General features: G+C 41.7%; 1 protein-coding gene across 5 annotated transcripts in view; it reads right to left on the reverse strand.

Moving 5' to 3' along the window:
* The window catches only part of PPP3CA (protein phosphatase 3 catalytic subunit alpha), a 191,607-nt gene that overhangs the window by 30,434 nt on the left and 141,438 nt on the right, over window positions 1–19,735 (reverse strand). For all 5 annotated transcript variants that reach the window (XM_035112123.2, XM_035112121.2, XM_035112124.2 and 2 more), the window contains exons 6-8: window positions 14,039–14,178; window positions 5,395–5,472; window positions 1,579–1,673 (exon numbers count right to left, since the gene is read on the reverse strand). In XM_035112123.2, the coding sequence (XP_034968014.1) occupies window positions 1,579–1,673; window positions 5,395–5,472; window positions 14,039–14,178 (313 nt within the window). The remainder of the gene's footprint in view (window positions 1–1,578; window positions 1,674–5,394; window positions 5,473–14,038; window positions 14,179–19,735) is intronic.

A 19,735-nucleotide genomic window follows, 5' to 3' on the forward strand; every position in this document is an offset into this window, starting at 1 on the left:
TCCAAGTTAACATGCAGTGGGCTGGACTGAACATCTGACTTTGTGTGCATGCATTAAAGCAATTCAGGTTGACTGTTCAGGGCATCTGTGGTTTGCACTTGCATTTTTAACACTTTTGTTGGAAGCCGCCCAGAGTGGCTGGGGGAACCCGGCCAGATGGGCGGGGTATAAATAATAAATTATTATTATTATTATTGAGGACCCAAGTATGAATTAGTGACTTGTATCTGCAAATCAGCAATCAGAGATCACATACCTGTGGATGCATACAAATACATTTAAAGCACAGCCCCCACCACCCACTGCCCAAAAGAATCCTGGAAACTGTTGATTCGCTTTTGATAATTATAATTCACAGCATCCTTTACAAGCTATACAGTAGTTCCCAGGATTCAGGGGATTGGGAGGGGAGGAGTGCTTTAAATGTACCTTAAATGTATATGCAGCCCTCGGTAGACCTTTTGTAACGCCCACAAACAATGCTGAAAACACAATGCTTTTCAGTGAAGTCAATTCATTCAGCTATAAATTATCATATGATAATGTAATGAATGATGCACAGGCATGTGTGAAACAAGCCAGAATTTCAATGGCTTTTTGAAATTCAATGTTCTTCCAGGTTTAAAACAGGGGGTGCGGGACTTCAGACCTGGAGCCAAATGTGGCCACCCATATCTGCTTGACCCACACACCAGCTCTCCCCAGGCCACACCTTTCACTGATCCCAGGGTCGGCCCTAAGGCAAGGCTGGGTGGCGCCAGGCCACCAGGGGGGCACCACGCTGCTCCGCCCGCACGGCAGCCGCGCTCGGAAATGGAAGGGGGGGGGGTGCAGGAGGAATAGTTCGCGCCACAGTGCCAGGGCACCAGCTATGCTTAAGACGGCCCTGACTGACCCTAGTCTGTGCCCTCCCTGAGTGTATTTGCCTGCATGTATTCTTGAACTCAGATAATGACTCTCTGTTGCCTGACTGGAGGTAGAAGTGTGTATAGAAACTGGACTATAGTACAAAGGTTAAATTTACATTCATTGCTATGTTCACTTTTACTACTGGTCCTACCCACCACTGATAGGTGGCCCCTGGAAAGTTGCACAGAAGGCAATACGGCCCCTAGGCTGAAAAAGGTTCCCTGCCCTTGCTTTAAAGTAATCTAAAGAGCACTGCAAGACACAGTGGGAAAATATTTGAACATTTGTGATTTTAAGTTGTTATAAACTGTTTTTAATATTGAACTTTAATGTTTAATGACCTACCCTGGGATCTTATGGTGAAGGGGAGGTAATTAATAATGACCATGATAATAACAGTAACTACAACAATAACAATAACAATAATATGGCTTTACTTTTTGAAATCTGTCTTCATACATCGTGAAAATTTACAATTTGCAGATAGGAAAAGACCCCCCAGAGGCAGTTAATCCACAAATCCATTCACTTAATACAAAAACTGTGTAATAAGAATCGACCTTGAACTGAAGGGAAGTTTAAAAACACACACAATCGAGGTAGAACAATGGAAGAGGAAATCAGTAAGTTAAAGCAATGTTAAGTTTGCAGGGCAAGAAGTGCTCTTACCTTTGTTATTGTATACATCTAGATAGTTTGGTGCTGAGAAAATTGTAATTAATGAAGGGAAACCTGTTGTCTGGCTTTTCCTGTACATACGATACCTATAACAAATGGCATAAGTAACCTTATTAGTATCATAAATTTCTCACACAGTTGTGTTGATTTATATCTTGTCACAGATACAGTCACATTAACACACATTGCACATTTTTCACAGAGACTTGTATGTGCATAACTATCATCACAATTATTTTAGCGAAGACTGAATAGAGTGCGTACTGGACAGACTACAGACTTGCAGGTAATTAAGAAGTTAATGGGAAAAGTTTGTGGACAGAGTTTTGTTGTGTTCGTTTGTGTTTTGGACAGGCATAGGTCTTTCTCCAGCAAAGTGATGAGTTACAACGAAGGTCTGACTGAGAGCATGTGCAGCTTTATGAGTCTGCTTGGGCACCATAAGCTGCTTTCGGGTCCTTCCCTCCAACTCTGAAAAGCAACCTGTGGCACACTATGGACTAGGGGAATGAATCATGCTTTAAAATGGCCAGCTCTCCAAATAAATAAATAAAAACAATATGGTTATCCAAAGACTACGATTGGAAGGCTGCTTGCACAAGAACTTTTCTCTATCCCATGGTCCCTGCATGTCCTAAAGCGTCTCAGAAGGGCTGAACAACATTCCTTAATTATTTAATACATCCTAGGCCGGGACATGTGTTGCTGTACTGGGAGGTAGTAATTACCCCCAACTGAGCAGTGGAATATTGGCATTTTAAAACCCCGATCCAAGCCAATGTGTTTCTGGACCTACAAAACACACACACACACACACAACACACAACACACACATACCACCCTGGTATTTTGTGCACAATATATTTAAGGTTCTGCTACCAACATCAAAGTGCTCAAATCTTTAAAATAGTGTGGGGGGGATGTGGGCCACAAAATATTCTGATATACGCTCCATTTTTCTCTCGGCACATTTACACTTGCTTGTGGTGACAAAAATGTCACCGTCTCAGCGGGCCTATATTTAGTCAGTCAGCAATGAAAATGAAAAACCCCAGAATTTTGGAATCAAACCAACAAAAATGATGCTTTCTCTCTAGCAAGAGGCAAGGCAAGGATCAGACACAGCATTTTAGTTCCCCGACTTATATAAAATCTCTAAAACTCTTGGCAACAAAATGGGGGGAAAAGAACAGTATGCTACCACTTTTACTCTAATTGCATATTGAGGTTCTGTAGCAATATCTGGCTTTCTGTACACCAACAGCAAAAACAGAACTTGAAGAATTTGGGTTACATCAATAAGGATACTGAGAGTATTTTATGGGCATATATACTACAGCCATCTGCAATAGTCCAGGTGGGTCTCCTAGATTGTCTTTTTGTTTATAACAGCAGCCTGATGCACCCTGTGGCAAACCAATTTTGGAATACTGGGAAGTTTCAAATGCAGCTGGCAATCTTGGGAGCTGCTTAAAGGAGGGAGGGAAATATTAGGGTCACTAAGGTCTCTGGTATAAATATCCTTGTCATTTTGTCATGCAGCAGCAATAATATTGAGTTCAGGGTGCCTTTTTGCACAGTTCAAATTTGTTAGCTCACACGCAAGGAAATTCTTCAACCAAGGAAATTACCCGGCATCAATGGTTGCTCTGACCATCCTGGAAAGAGTAGTAGTCAACTTGTGTGAGCTGTACCATCATTGCATCCTATTAATAGCCTTCAAAAGAGCTTCAGTTATATGGATCCTAACCTACCAGGCTACATTCAAGGTATTGGAACCAACATATAAGGCCCTATACTGCCAGTTTAGGTTTCTCCTAGTTTCTCATTTTACTAATCTGAAGTCGAGTTCTCCACATTTGTGCACCAGTTTGTATTTGGTCAAAATAAATCTTTACAAAAATATGTCGTCATTTTAGTGTAGATCCCTCACGTTTTGTCAAATATACACATTTTGTCAAATATTGTCAAATATACACACAAAATTTTGTCAATTTTGTCAAATATACACATTTTTGTATGCCATTTCCCCTAATAAAATGCATGTTGTATGCCATTTTCACTAATATATGCATCTTCATATATTATATCCATCTTCACTCCATGGACTGCAAGAAGATCAAACCTATCCATTCTTAAGGAAATCAGCCCTGAGTGCTCCCTGGAAGGACAGATCGTGAAGCTGAGGCTCCAATACTTTGGCCACCTCATGAGAAGAGAAGAATCCTTGGAAAAGACCTTGATGTTGGGAAAGATGGAGGGCACTAGGAGAAGGGGACGACAGAGGACGAGATGGTTGGACAGTGTTCTCGAAGCTACGAACATGAGTTTGACCAAACTGCGGGAGGCAGTGCAGGACAGGTGTGCCTGGCGTGCTGTGGTCCATGGGGTCACGAAGAGTCGGACACGACTAAACGACTAAACAACAACAACAACAATGCATCTTCATGCACACTTAACCCTGATATACACATTTTCGTGTATACTGTTTGTTTGCTTGGAGAATTGCATTGCATTAGGATGTGGACCGAATGAAATCTCTTCTCCATTCTTACAGGAGATCTAGTTAGCACCCTGTTTATAGTTTTGTTTTGTTTTTCATGCCGCAGGCTCATTTTCTTCAGTAGATATTTTTAAAATGATCTCACCAATACTTTTTTTAAAAATAAAATAAAATGCTGCTCTGTATTTCACCATTTTTGGTCTTTCATACTTCTGGAACTTTTTTGGCTGATGGGTGCCACATATATATATATATATATATATATATATATATATATATATATATATATATATATATAGTGTATTGTTAGCTGCTTTGAGCACCCTTGGAAGAAAAGACAGAGTATAATACAGGCATCCCCAAACTTCGACCCTCCAGATGTTTTGGACTACAATTCCCATCATCCCTGATCACTGGTCCTGTTAGCTAGGGGTCTTGGGAGTTGTAGGCCAAAACATCTGCAGGGTCGAAGTTTGGGAATGCCTGGTATAATATATGGCACACATCACTGCGTAACTAGATGAAATGAGGATACCATGCTACTTAATTGTGGAAGATCTTGTAATACATTCATAAATTATGGCTCTTCTATCTGAGTGTCAATAATTTATATTCCTTCCATCTGTGCTTGTGTAAAAAGTATTGGTACTTTAGCCATTAGGATGAGCAAAGTGGAAGCATAGAGTGGCACTTCCTTTCAGTGACCTAGAAAATATATTCTTGTTTCAAACTGTGCCTCTCCAAAGAGCCCTGCAGGTTCGGAAAGTTAACAAGCTGTAAAGAGCTGATATATATGCTCCTGCTGTTTATCAGCTGAGCAAGGGAAAGCCCTTGTTCTAATTATATCATCATAGTATACTTTAATTTGAGCAGAGGGCCACCCAAACCGCTTTGAGTGCCAGAACTGTGCACCCTGGAATATTTTAAAAATTAGAAGTGTATCTGAACCCTTGTAGGGGGCACTTCCTGAACCAGCAGGAAACCATAGTTAGAATTTGGGAACAATAATTCTAGGTGAGTTTGGACGTCACACCATTTTAAAGAGGCTAAACGTCTCCCGCTCGTTTCTCCATTTGCTAGAGAGCCAGGGTTTCAGGATGCTGTCAAGATTCCCTAGAAACACATCAAAAGGAAAAGCAACATACCCTGAAAAGTCAATATTCAACTGTTTTTAAACACCAGTCCTTTCCCTTTTACATTCTGAAAGATACTGATCAAGCATTTCACCTTAGCAATGTAAGAAATGTACGGATGGCAACATGCCGGAAAACAATTTATTCAACAAAACAAGGAAAGCCACTCACCCGGCATCCTGGGCTTCATGGGCTCGGAGTATAGATAATAAGTTATTGTGCTGTAGGAAGTCACAAACAGCAGGGTAACTGTTGGGGCAGGAAAAGAAGCATGTTTTAATAAAACAAAAACAGAGAAGTGCCGTAGCCTCAGACACTCACAAATGCATATATACATAAACTTAAATGTTACTGAATTCAATGGAAAGCAGCACTGGGGAAAAAGCATATCACTGTATATTCTCCCCTACTAGTCAAAAACATAAGCTGCAAGTTAACTCCAGAATTCACTGGCGAATTTTAGACACAATGGAAGGCCAGGGTTTCCTGTTGTATGAATGAGCCACATTCTTGCATACTCAATCTCCACCATTCGTTTGTTTTGCATCTCAAAAAGAGGAGATTGGCTTTAAATTCCCCATACTTCTCTGGTGTGCCCCAACTCAGGGAACTGTGGTTTGTGAAAAACATGGCTCAAACAAGGCTAAGGCTGCTTAAACTGTGGTTTAAACAAACAAGTTCTCCAAGTTGGGACACTGTGCTTAGAACTAGAGGTAGATTTCTTCGGATCTTCCTTTCCTGCTCCTGATGCACCTCTTTGGGGTATATGGTTGGTCACTGTGTGAAGCCCAGAACAGGACTTTTGCTAATGTCAAACATGGATTCCATGGATTCAGAAGCCCCATCCTCCCTTCAACAAATTCAGAAACCAGATCCCATGTAGCTGCATTTCAATTCAATTTAAATGATTTGAGGTTTGCTATAGCTGTTTCCCAACTGCATTCACTCTACAAAGATGCTGGTGCCTTTAGAGAGAAAGTTAGGAAAAGAGGCATCAGCCTTCTATTTCTGTCTAAATACCAATGTGAATGCACTTAGCAGCTACTGAATCCTCCGTGGGTACCTCATGCTAACCCACAAAAAGCTACACATTTAGTACCAAGTATAGGATTTATGAAACTATAAGGTTTCATAACTGCAGTTCCCTGGAGAGAGAGGGGTGGTGGGAAAGAGGGAGAGAAGTTGAGTAATAAAGGGATATTTTTCATTTCACTGAAATATATACAAAATTCAACAGGCTGAGGATTAGCAGAGTCTGAATTCTGGTGTGGTGTAGATGGCCTGCACTACCATTTAATGGAATTAGTGGAGCTGTGGGCATGTCCATGCAAACACAGCAAAGCTCTCTTGTCTAGGTCTGGAGTACTTCTGTGATATGAAGCTTCTGTCTGATTTCAGAGACTGAATCCTTCACCACCACCAATGCAATAAATGTGGTACTTTCTAACATGCTGAATAATGTACTCTGGTGTGTTCTACACATAGTTAAGCACAGAAGGAAGCCTTGGTCATGGCATATGCCCTTTTCCAGCACACATAAAATGGCACAGACAACCCTGACTTCCAGGGGCTGGGTTTTTACTTAACGAACAGACTGGTGTGTGGCCAGCCCAGTTCAGCTGTATTATTCCACTTTTCCATGAATGGATCAAACCAAGTTTTCATCTGTTCCAGCAGACTGTTTTCAACACTGGCTCACCAAATGCTTCGAGGAAATCCACTCCAGCACATGAAAACAGCAGCCGCCGCCCCCTGTTCAGCAAATGATATAATTCTGAGCAAAATGGAATCCCCATGCTGAATCATGGCTACTAGTCACTGTCAGTCCTGTCCTCCATAAATCTGTCTAATGCCATTTTAAAACCACCTACATCTAGAGCCATCACCATACCTTGTGACAGCAAATTCCATAAATGAATCATGTATGGTGTTAAGAAGTACCTTTTTTGGGGGGGGGAGGTCTGTCCTGAATCTACTGCCAATCAATTTCACTGGGTGACACTGAGTATTATGAGAGAGAGAGGCAGTAAATTCTTCTCCACAGACCTCTGTCACAAACCTCTATTACCATAAGCCTCTTTTCACAGGGGTGGCAAAAAATGATGGCCTCTAGATGTTGCTGAACTCCCATCAATCCCAGCTGGGACAGCCAATGGTCAGGGATAATGGGAGTTGTAATCCAACAACATACGGAGAGCACTGTGTTGGCTGTTCCCCTTCCATCATCTCATCTCTATGTCATCTCTTTTTCCTAAGCTAAATAACCACAAACACCTTCACTTTCTTTGAAGAGAAGATGCTCTGCCCCCTTGATTGTTCTGTTTGTTGCAGCTTCTTCAAGTTCCAGGTGTTCTTTTTGTGATGCACTACAAAGTGTACTGAGTTTAAGAGCTGCTGGTTCTGTTCAACACCTCAATGGGGGCAGGAGATAATGAGCAAGATAAGACTACAGTTAGTTTTTCCTCATATAGAAGAGGTACACGGATCAGAAAGAAAGCCCAGCCATCTATTGCCCTGTTTGCAACCGTCTCTTACTTCACTTAACCACACTGGGTTAAAGGCTTTCTATGAATCTATCCCATGACACTAACATTATATTTGAGGTTGCTATGGCAACTGGCTTTTAGTTATATAACCAAGAGAGCTGCTGGTAATATAAAATAAAGAGGAAGATTTTAGATACAGTTCTAATGGTAATTGGGGAAAAAGTACCGGTATATTAATTTGCAATTTCAAACAAACACTTCCCTCTCATTGCGGTACAACTGATATGGGACTTGTGTAGTGGATCTATTATTATTTTTTTGAAAAAAACCCATCAAAAGAACTGTCATGTGTATTAATAAAACCATGTGAATATTATAAAGCGTATAACACAAACGGAAAGCCTCCTTTCCTTTGCATACTCTTTCACAAACAAACAAATGCACAGCCTTAATATAATCAAATTCATTTGGTCTGATATGCAAATTAGTTGACAAGGACTCTACCCGTGGCTACAGGTCTGTGCCCAGTTACAGCTCAAGCCTATGCACGCTTACTCTGAAGTAAATCCCAGTAAGGCTTACTTCCAGGTCAGCATGCAGAAGACCCCAGGATACTTCCACTCCAGAGGAGGTTGAAAAGTGAGGCAGACTGCTGAGCCTGGCAGGCAGGCAAGGCAAACAGAAAGCAGTGAAGAGTGAAGCAGTTTGGGGTTGCCAAGTGATGGCTTCATTTGAGTGTTCTTAGTTGTTGCCCATGTCTCAGAAGTTTGGCTGGCCTCAGCTAGAAGTCAGGCAGTGAGTGTTGTCAGCCCCATGCAGCGGAATGCTCTTCCAGCAGAAATTCGGCATGCATCCTTGCTGCTAACTTTCAGGTGTCTCCTAAAGAACTTTTTCTGCTGTTACGTCTCATCAGTGGCTTCATTTCTATTTTTCGATGAGTCAACCATTCTTGCAATTATTCTGTATTGTTTTGTGTTATTATATATTTTACTGCATTCGCACAGATTATCATACACCACCTTGATACTAAAAATAAAAAAAATCCTTCCAGTAGCACCTTAGAGATCAATTAAGTTTGTCATAGGTATGAGGTATCTGAAGAAGTGTGCATGCACACGAAAGCTCATACCTATGACAAACTTAGTTGGTTTCTAAGGTGCTACTGGAAGGAATTTTTTTATTTTTTGTTTCGACTACATCAGACCAACACGGCTACCTACCTGTAACTAGCACCTTGATACTGTACATGAGTGGGCAGTATGTGAATACTTGTATAAATAAAACAAAGAAAGTTTTGTCTTGTTTTTAAAGAAGAGCTGTTCAGACTGAGCAATCAGACCACAGTCAGGGGGTTTCGTAGGGCCTGGTCAAACTTCATTGGACCTCTGTTTCATCTGAGCCCTGTTGAGCTTCTACCACCATATGCAAAATGCCCAACCAGGAGTCCCCAAACTAAGGCCCGGGGGCCAGATGTGGCCCAATCGCCTTCTAAATCCGGCCCACGGACGGTCTGGAAATCAGCATGTTTTTACATGAGTAGATGTGTCCTTTTATTTAAAATGCATCTCTGGGTTATTTGTGGGGCATAGGAATTCGTTCATATTTTTCCCCAAAATATATTCCGGCCCCCCAAAAGGTCTGAGGGACAGTGGACCGACCCCCTGCTGAAAAAGTTTGCTGACCCCTGAGAAATGCCCAAGTACAAAATGTCAGCAGCTCCCTCGTGTGGTAAGCTGATATATTACATATCCCTCTCACATATTGGTCACATGCAGTTGCGCATAATTTGAATAATGTGTGAGCTCACATTTTAAGTTCCTGTACTACATTTTTAAAACAAATAATCTTCCTTCTGGATGGTGCTCAAGAGAAACTGGTTGCGAGACTTTACAGCAGATGACTGGGCATAGCAGTGATTGGTTAGAAACTGTGAAATCAAGAACCTAAAGCAGCTTTTTCAAAAAAACAACAACACACCAAAACTGAGTCTGACATAAAATATGCACATTCTGTTTGGTTTTTGAAAAGGTTGGTAGCCTGCTTGAAGCTTCTACTGCCAAGTCAATGTAAAGAATAGAGAACCAGGTGGGCCAATTGTATAAGGCAGCTCCCTATGATTTGCATGCATGTTTGCACAAACCTCCTCTCTCCACCCTCCTCCTAAAATTAAAGGCTTGATGTTCCCTCTTTAACATATTGCTGAATTTGTGCATCTACAGCGTTACATACATATATCCCTCCCTACATTTGATGCAGTATGTTGAGAGAGGGAGCCCAATACCATTTAAATACATAATTCACAAAGGCATAAAATGCATAGGTATATTCCACTGACTAAATTTAGTTGTTTTGCTTTTGTTCTTTTATGATCAAACTAAATCATTTGTAAATCAAACTAAATCATTTGTAGTCCAAATGATTTAAGCCACAAGGTGGTGGTATAACAAACTTGGTATAACAAGTAAATATCATTCCAAGTACTCTAAAGGTCCTGTGAAAATATTTTGCTACTTGCCTATCAGTTAGCACTACTAAAAAGATTACAAAACTCACAAAGCAGAGAAAGATGTACTTCTGGAACCAGCTTGCAGTTAGATATGAAAGATCAGACTGAACTTTCTTTAACAAAAATGAACAGAGCAAGAGGGTTTTTTTAAAAAAAAAAAGAAATTGGATGCATTTCACAAAATGCAATTTGTCAGTAAACCAAATCTTTCATGAAAACTGAGAGCACCTGTATATTTACTCACGTAGAGGTAGGGATTCCAATTCCAATTCCTCTGAGTTTCTCATCTTTTCCATTTCTACATCAGTTTGACCTTCTTGCACCAGGAAAATTTGTACACATCTTCCGCATGAATTTCTCCCCATATATAGATGTTTGCAAGTGATTTTCACCAATATACACATTTTTGTGCACTTTCCCCTAATATATACTTTTTGTACACTTTTTTTTTTAAAAAGAGAACTGCATTGCAAAATTCAGAGAAGTGCAAATTTCTAAGGACAGTTGAGTTTCAATTCACATATTGGTTGAGGCATTGCAAATTAGATAAATCTGCATCAAAATGTAAACCAGTTGGATGTTTTTTGCATTCCTAAGTAAATGTTATTGTTCTTGCATTAGGCTAGAGGTGGGGAACCCTTTTCAACAGAAGGCACAGAGTCATTCCACTTCTCATGGTTAAATAGATAGTCAGAAGCAAAAGGGGTGGGGCAAAATAAAATAAAATTCTGGCCTTTGATACAAGTTTTTGCTTTGTGGCCTTCACCTTCCTTTCCAGGCACCCTATCAGTTGGCCTGAAGTTTACATCAAATTTCTTGGATTTTACTTCCGGGAGGGTAGCTGAATTACCCAGTTCCAGTACAATCTGGTGGAACCTCACTGTTAAGATTTATTTTGAGCTTTATGCCACAGAAAATCTATTAGTGCTTTAAGTTTTCAGAGGACTGCTGGTCTGGGGTTTTACCTCTGATCAAGGAAAGCCCAATCAAGCAAATAAAGTATATAAGTATGTAAACAATAATGTAGATTAAGTTTCTGTTTAGAGGTTTTGCTAAACACAAGAAGGACTGAGTCCTTTCTGTTAGGCTCATGGTGCAAGATGAATTGTTTTAAACTCAGAAGTGGGAAATCTGTTGAGGCGTAAGGGTTGCATGTACCCTGAACTGTGGATTGTGACCATGTGCAGCACTTCTTCACAATCTTATCAGAGGTTGCTCAATGAGAAGATCAAAAAGGTAGACCGTTCCCTAAAAGGCAGCTTTCCCCACCATTTGAAATTTCCCCCTGCAATGTAGTCACCAGTCTAGGATACCTTTTCAGTTCATGTGGGTGATTGTGAGGTCTAATAGGCCTCACTAGCATCCCCTTCACTAGCAGACTGTTCGTGCCAGAATAACTCCCCAGAATTTTCTGGAGGTAATGTGAAGGATTTCTGAGGCTTACATGTAGTTGCTTCTCAGCAGACAAATCAATGTAGAAAGGGTCCCTGAAGAAACAATGCTTGAAAGCCTTTATTCTAGAGGAAATAATGAAGTGTTTTACGCACGTCATAGCATATTATTCCTTTGTTTCAGATGACTGAAGAAGTGGAATAACCACATTATGCACTGCAGTACATTGCATTATGGTATTAGTGTGCCAGTAAAAATGTAATTTGGGCGGAGATTAATGAATATATATTTCAAGATTCTGAGTGCTAGCAAGCAGAGGTTGTCCTAGCTTAACTCTGTGTTCTTGTGAGTACAGAAAGATTGGCTGTAGAATTTTGCACTCACAACTGATCACAGTCTTAACATTGCAACTGTATTTTAACTAGCAGTAGGTTCATTTTGTATGTGATAAGGCAGGGGTAGCCTCCAGCTGTTCTTGGGACTACATCTCCATCAGCATAGCCCACACTCAGCATAGGAAGCTTTTCAACAGACTTACTAATAATATATTGCCCCTTCAGGAACTCACTAGAAGTTTACTTACGATTCTTGTTATATTATGACCTGCTCGGTGTAATGTGCTGAGGAAATTTATGCTGAGGAAAACTGCAGATTCTAGAGTGTTTTCTAAAAGATACAACCTCCTCCTTGCCCCCCAATAGGTCACTATCTTCAGGAATATCACTTAAAGCCATAGCTGCCAAGTTATCCCTTTTTTTTTAAAGGGATTTTCCCTTATGCTGAATAGGCTTCCTCGCGAGAAAAGGGAAAACTTGGCAGCTATGCTTAAAGCAGTTGCTGTAACCACGATACCCATAAACACATGAACAATCAGATCAGTGAAATTGTTTCCGATTAAAAAGATAATTAAGTATTTATTTGTAACCTAAAGCCTTTTTTTGCTGAAACAGCATATGTAATTGTCATTATTCCTGTTTTCTGAAAATGCAGATTTTCCCTAAAACTCAAATCTCAATGCTACGATAAAGAATTTAGGCCACTTAGTAAAGCATGTTCTGTCCACAAAAGAACTTCCAAAAGGAAATGGCAGGAACTGTAGTCAGCCAATTAGCTAACTGAAGAAAGGATCTTGGTTGTATAAGTCTCAACTCTCCCTACAATAGAATGTAGAAATCTTTGTGAAGGGACCATATATGTGTTGTAACAGGAAACTTTATCTGTCAACATTCACACTTTGAAAGCTCATACCAATGACAAACTTAGTTGGTCTCCAAGGTGCTACTGGAAGGAATTTTTTTAATTTGTTTCGACTACGTCAGACTAACATGGCTACCTACCTACCATACAAGTAATGTTAGTGATTTTACCCTGTGAAAATGCTTTAGTGATAAACAATTTTATGAACTTGCCCACCATAACAACATTCAAACTCTTTCAAAAATTAGCACATTGTTAGGACTTAGGGCAAGGATGGGGACCATAGCTGCCAAGTCTCCCGTTTTTCACGGGAAACCCCCAGATTTTAATTCTTTTCCCACTGTTCTCCCAAATGGAAAAAAAAATCCCAGAAATTCCCTGGATTTCCTAACTGCCAGAGACTCCATTTCGGGTGCCGCTCTGCCCATGTATGGGCACCGGATATCAGGCAGAGCGGCACCGGAAGTCGCTTCTACGCATGTCCGGACATGCGTAGAAGTGACCTCCGGTGCCGCGCCGCTGCTGATCCCGCATTTTTCAGCGGGAGACTTGGCAGCTATGATGGGGACCTTGTGGGTGTCCTGATGTTGTTAGATTCAACTCCCATCCAACTTAATCACCATGGCTGATGGTCAGGCATGAGGGGACTTTTTTAGTTCAGCAACATCTGGAGGATCACAGGTTCCCCATCCCTGACTGAGGGCTTAACTAGATGGTAATGGCAGACCTACAGGTCATGCGTGGGGAACTGATAATTCCTATGTAAGGACTGGGAAGGAGGAAATTACATCTTGGCTAGGCATGGAGCCCCACTGCAAGAAAAACAGCGGAGAAGGAATTTCAGAGCAAAATGTAAATGTGGGGGGGGGGGAACCATGCAGGTCCCTCTTTCCCCTCTGCTGCATTTTAAATGCATGTCCTTCCAGTCCTCCTTGATTTATAGGGAACTGGCAGAGCCCATGTTGGATTCTGCCACTATCCCATTGAGAAAGAACCATTCTTGTTGAATGAATTTTCATGTGTGAGTCCATATGTATTTCAGATGAAACAGAACCTCAATAGGTACACATGTTGCTTAAACACAGTGGAAGAAACATTGGTTTTTAGACAGAGATTCAATTTTTTAAAAAAAGGCAGAACTCAAGATCTATGTAACTCAAGGCACAAGTGCGATGGTTTATGAAGCAGCCACAACCATCTGCAGAGGCCACATGAAACAAGAAAGCATCCTCACCTGTAGAAGTATGAACACCCCCTGACTGTGTTGTGAGTGAAATGTTCCTGAGTCTTCTCATTTCCAAAGTCCTCTAGAGGATCTGACCACAGGATGTCACACATAGGTCCATACGCAGGTGGTTCCTTGAATCGATCTAACTAAGAAAAAGAGAAGACAAAGAAAAAGGCTAAGGGTGCTAGAGGGAAAGATCTGGCACTGACATTTGGGAACAACAGTGGAACCGCACAAGCACTACCGTGCTTTGGTCTTGAGACTTCCACCCCTCCTGCTGTTCAACTCAGAGCCATAACAGAATGTGGTTCCCCTGGTACAACCATAGTGCCCCAAGACTGCATGCTGGCCTCAAACTGATGTGCAACCACAGAATATAGTTATGGCAGTTTATAAAATGGGATTGAACCTACAGCAAAATGAATACTGGTTTTGGCCCTGTATACATGAAGAAATGTCTCCACCTCCATCATTCAGCCCGGACAATGAGATCCAGCTCCAAGGGCCTTCTGGTGGTTCCCTCATTGTGAGAACTGAGATTACAGGGAACCAATTCCCATCATCCCTGACCACTGGAGCTAACGAGGGATGGTGGGAGTTGTACTCCAGAAACAGCTGGAGACTCAAGTTTGGGAAACTCTGACTTAGACTTTCCCAATGTAAGTGGAGAGAGCCACTGCAGAGGAGGAGGTCCATGAAAAAGAACTTCAAGTGATGACTGCAGGGTCTGGGCCAATTCATATGGGGAGAAGCAGTCCTTGAGGTATTGTGGTCCTGAGACATTTAAGGCTTCATAGGTCAAAAGTTTTCTCGAAGCTACGAACATGAGTTTGACCAAACTGTGGAAGGCAGTGGAAGACAGGAGTGCCTGGCGTGCTCTGGTCCATGGGGTCACGAAGAGTCGGACACGACTAAACGACTAAACAACAGGTCAAAAGTAACACCTTGAATTGGGCCCAGAAACTAATTGGCAGCCAGGGCTGGCATTATATGCTCAAACAGTCTTGCCGCAGTGAGCAATCTGGCTGCTGAATTCTGTACCAGCTGAAGTTTCCAAACCCTGTTCAGAGGCAGCTCCTCATATAACATACTGCAGTAATCTAACCTAGAGATTATGAGAGCACAGACAAGAGAAATTAGGTTATCTCTGTCCAGATAATCAATCAATCAATCAATCAATTGAGTGATCCAGTGTACTCAGCCATCAATAGCTGAATGCAATCCCTCAATATATAACAACAACAACAATTTATTTGTACCCCACTCATCTTACTGGGTTGCCCCAGCCACTCTGGGCGGCTTCCAACATATATAAAAACATAGTAAATTCAATTATCTCATTGATTAGAGGGGAGGAACAGCAAAGGAAATCAATTCCATCAACTGAAAAACTCCCTAGATGCATTTTAATAATAGAGCTATTTAATACTTTTAAAATCAGAGTTGTACACATTATTTAAATGCTGACATCACTGCTGTAAATAAACCATTGTCTGCCTGACGTAAGTAACACAGTGAACAAACAAATCTGTTGCTGAATAGGAAATCTCCACTAACCTGCCCTGAGCTAGATGTTTACTGCAGGTTCTCACTGTGCACAGAAAAGCACAGCAACCCTCACCTTTTGGAATTCATCTTGAGAGAGGATGAATTCATTCACTACAGAGGAAGAAGTGTTATGCCTCTCAACTTTACTTCTCTCCCCGCCACATACATATCTTGCTTGGGGGTCATAACTGGACTGGCAGGTGACAGTCTACTTGAGATTTAGAGATGGAATAGGGTGCATGTTCATTAACACAACTATTCATGCGCTATGGTTTGGTACTGCATCCAAACCGGGTCAATGGAATTCATGTGGAAAGAAGTTCTTGTGAGCAGCACACAGTCTGTAATTATACCAATTATTTGGAATTTTTCTTGAGTTTTGTGGCTTTATGCATGCTTTTGTGAGCATGCATAAACAGGACTGGCCTAAGACATTTTGTTGCCCGAGGCAAAGGACAACACCATCCTACTCCATTCCAAATCAGAACTGAACTGGTCTGAGCGCTGAATCTTATTTAAACATGGGTGATGTGATAGCATCTCCTACTGCTCTTTCGGCAGCAGGCTAGTTTAGGGGTTCCAAGACAAGCTGTGCTGCATACACAGTTCTGCCCTCCAAAAGATGGTGTAACTAGGGGATTAAGAGGAACAAGAAAGTAAACACACTTCTCATTATAAACAGACGTGTTTCTGTTGCTGCACGAGGAACCTGAAATCTTGATGCGATATGCAGATGTGGGGCTATGCAGACTGGAGCTGAGTTCCTAAAGATTCCTCTCTTCCTCCAACCTGGCTGTGAGGAGGAGACTAAAAGCGATGCCTTCCATTTTTAATCAATAGCACTTTGCCAGTTCTGCAGTGGGTAATCTGCATCACACAGACCTCTGGACTGTCCCCATGAATGAGATGTCATCCAACATATGCACACCAACATAAAGGTTTACCGTACTTAAAAGGAACATACAGTGGTACCTCTACTTACGAATAACTCTACTTATGAATGTTTCTACTTACGAATGGAGCTCCGTCCGCTATCTTGGATGCGGTTTAGATAGGATTTTTTCTGCTTACAAATTTTTAGATAGGATTTTTTCTACTTACGATTTTTTTCTCCCAATGCATTCCTATGGGATTCGACTTACAATTTTTTTCTACTTACAAATGTGCGTTTGGAACGCATTAAATTCGTAAGTAGAGGTACCACTGTATACTCAGCATTCCAATACAGAAGGACCCCCTTGGACCTTATCTGGGCATTCAAAATACAGGGTAATAACTATGTGAGGCAGAAGAGTGGAGCCACACTTACTTTGCCTTGCTCTCACTGCCACACCCCACATAATGCCCTCCCTCAATACTGCCCACATGTTTCAGAGCAAGTCTGCAGTGAAGCAGTCTGCTAATTTGTGTAGGTCATTGCATTTTCCACAGCTAACTGACATTTGGTATGCTGTCCCATTGCAGTCAAGTTCCCAAAATGTACATTGGGAGAAGGTCAATGTGGGGCATAAGGGCAGGCACACAATTCGTGCAGAGTGATAATTGTGTGAGGCTCTACCCTCTTGCCTCGCACAATTATCACTGCGTGGTGTGTCTTTGACTAGCTTGATAGGGCTACTGAGATCTCACTCAAGTAGAAGAAGCAGGCATCTGTGGGATATCTCTTGCAACAGCTCTTGCTTCAGCTTGCAAATCAGTTTTTATTCATGGCTTTGACCATCAGCTCCAAGCTCTGCCAAAATTGCAGTAAATTATTGGTTTTGAAAAGTAACATAGTTTCCAAAAAGTCATCCCTAGATTATGGATAATGAATGCCACAGTGATGTTATGCACATAGCTGCCAAGTTTTCCCTTTTCTCGTGAGGAAGCCTATTCAGCATAAGGGAATTTCCCTTAAAAAAAAGGGAGAACTTGGCAGCTATGGTTATGCAATGATTCTCCCCCCCCCCATTTCTAAAATCCCACCCCTTCCTGGGGGGGAAATAATTCATAACACAATGAATGGCTACAATCCTATTCAAATCCAACATTTTCTTCAGGTGACCCTTATTAGGAAGCACGCATGCATATTTAATATTACTATCAATGCATAGACTTCTTTTGAGTATGATAAAATTACTATGTTCACAGTTTTCCATGCCTACATTTTTCTTTATATGTAAGCTATGCTCTTGAATCGCTGTATCTCAAAACCATTCACAAGCATTTGAAAGAAAATAATTTCTAAGCAAAGCTTTTGTGTTTGATTGAAAAGAAATGTAAACCACATTGACACAGCAATCCTCACTAGTGGCTGGGGAAGCGCAGAGCAACAGATCCTCTGCTGGAATCAAAGCCCTGCCGGACAGAAAGTTGGAAGCCTGCTCCAGGCTGGTGCAGTTGAGGGTACCAAGGATTTGGTACCTTGGGGAATGTGCAGAGCTTAGGATCCAGTGGATCCCAAGCCTCTAGTACCCTGCTTCAAACACTCAATATTCAAGGCTACCTCTGGCTACCTCTGTTATGAGGACTACTGGTGGTAGCTAACTGTTTGGGCAGAGCTGGGCCATCTGGTTTTCCTCTTCATGGGTGGATAGAACGGTATGTACCATCCTAAGAACTCTCACAGAATGCTATCTAAAGTGTGTTTTATCATTAAAGGTAAAGGGACTCCTGACCATAAGTCCAGTCGTGACTGACTCTGGGGTTGCGGCGCTCATCTCGCGTTATTGGCCGAGGGAGCCGGCGTACAGCTTCCAGGTCATATGGCCAGCATGACAAAGCCGCTTCTGGCGAACCAGAGCAGCACACGGAAACGCCGTTTACCTTCTCGCTGTAGTGGTACCTATTTATCTACTTGCACTTTGACGTGCTTTCGAACTGCTAGGTTGGCAGGAGCTGGGACCGAACAGTGGGAGCTCAAACCGCCGACCTTCTGATTGGCAAGCCCTAGGCTCAGTGGTTTAACCCACAGCGCCACCCGCGCCCTTTTAGCATTATTTCCCCCTATTTCAGTTCAAATAATCTGACAACGGGAAAAACTTTCCAGATATTATACAGAACATAAAATTAGTCATATAAATATTCTAAATCAGATCCCACACTATTGAAGGTATCGGGAATCGCCGCACACCCCTGGGTCAATACCACCACCCCAGCAATTGCTGAATATGCAACAACACATTGTTTGAACATGACAAGTTATCAAGAGGGGTAGTAACTATTTGCACTCTGATCAAGATAAGGATCAGTGTAGGGAAGCAACTTTCTGCAAATGTTATCAATGGGAACCACAGATGAAAAATTTGATTTGCATGTACACACAGCATACTCACCCTGCCCACACACACATGAATTGTATGGATGAAATAGCCAAGCATAGATACCTGCATAACCATAGCTGTATTGGAGTAAAGGACTAATGTATAGAAGAGAATTCAACAGCAAACCCCATAAACACAACAAAATCAGTTTTATTTGGAAAGCAAAAGAAGAATGATCGATTAACTCAATTTCTGCATTTGCCACATTAAATAAGCAAGCTAAGCAAAGTTCTTTTCTTTGTCTTACTTTTTAGGACAACTACCAAGGGGAACAATCCTAGAAGAGTTTTAGTGCAACAAGAAAAGGGTTGTCTTCAACTAAATCCTATTCAGAGTAGACCCACTGAAATTTATGAACCTAATAATAATATAATAGTAATGATTTATTATTTATATCCCGCCCATCTGGCTGGGTTTCCCCAGCCACTCTGGGCGGCTTCCAACAGAAAAATGAAATAAAATAATCAATGAAACATTAAAAGCCTCCCTAAACAGGGCTGCCTTCAGATGTCTTCTAAAAATCTGGTAGCTGTTTTTCTCTTTGACATGTGATGGGAGGGTGTTCCACAGGCTGGGCGCCACCACCGAGAAGGTCCTCTGCCTGGTTCCCTGCAATTTGGCTTCTCGCAACGAGGGAACCGCCAGAAGGCCCTCAGTACTGGACCTCAGTGTCCGGGCAGAACGATGGGGATGGAGACGCTCCTTCAGGTATACTGGACCGAGGCCATATAGGGCTTTAAAGGTCAGCACCAACACTTTGAAGTGTGCTCGGAAACGTAGTGGGAGCCAATGTAGATCTTTCAAGACCGGTGTTATGTGGTCTCGGCGGCCGCTCCCAGTCACCAGTCTAGCT

The sequence above is a fragment of the Zootoca vivipara genome, chromosome 9, assembly GCF_963506605.1.
Source record: "Zootoca vivipara chromosome 9, rZooViv1.1, whole genome shotgun sequence".
In the NCBI taxonomy this organism is placed as follows: domain Eukaryota; kingdom Metazoa; phylum Chordata; class Lepidosauria; order Squamata; family Lacertidae; genus Zootoca; species Zootoca vivipara.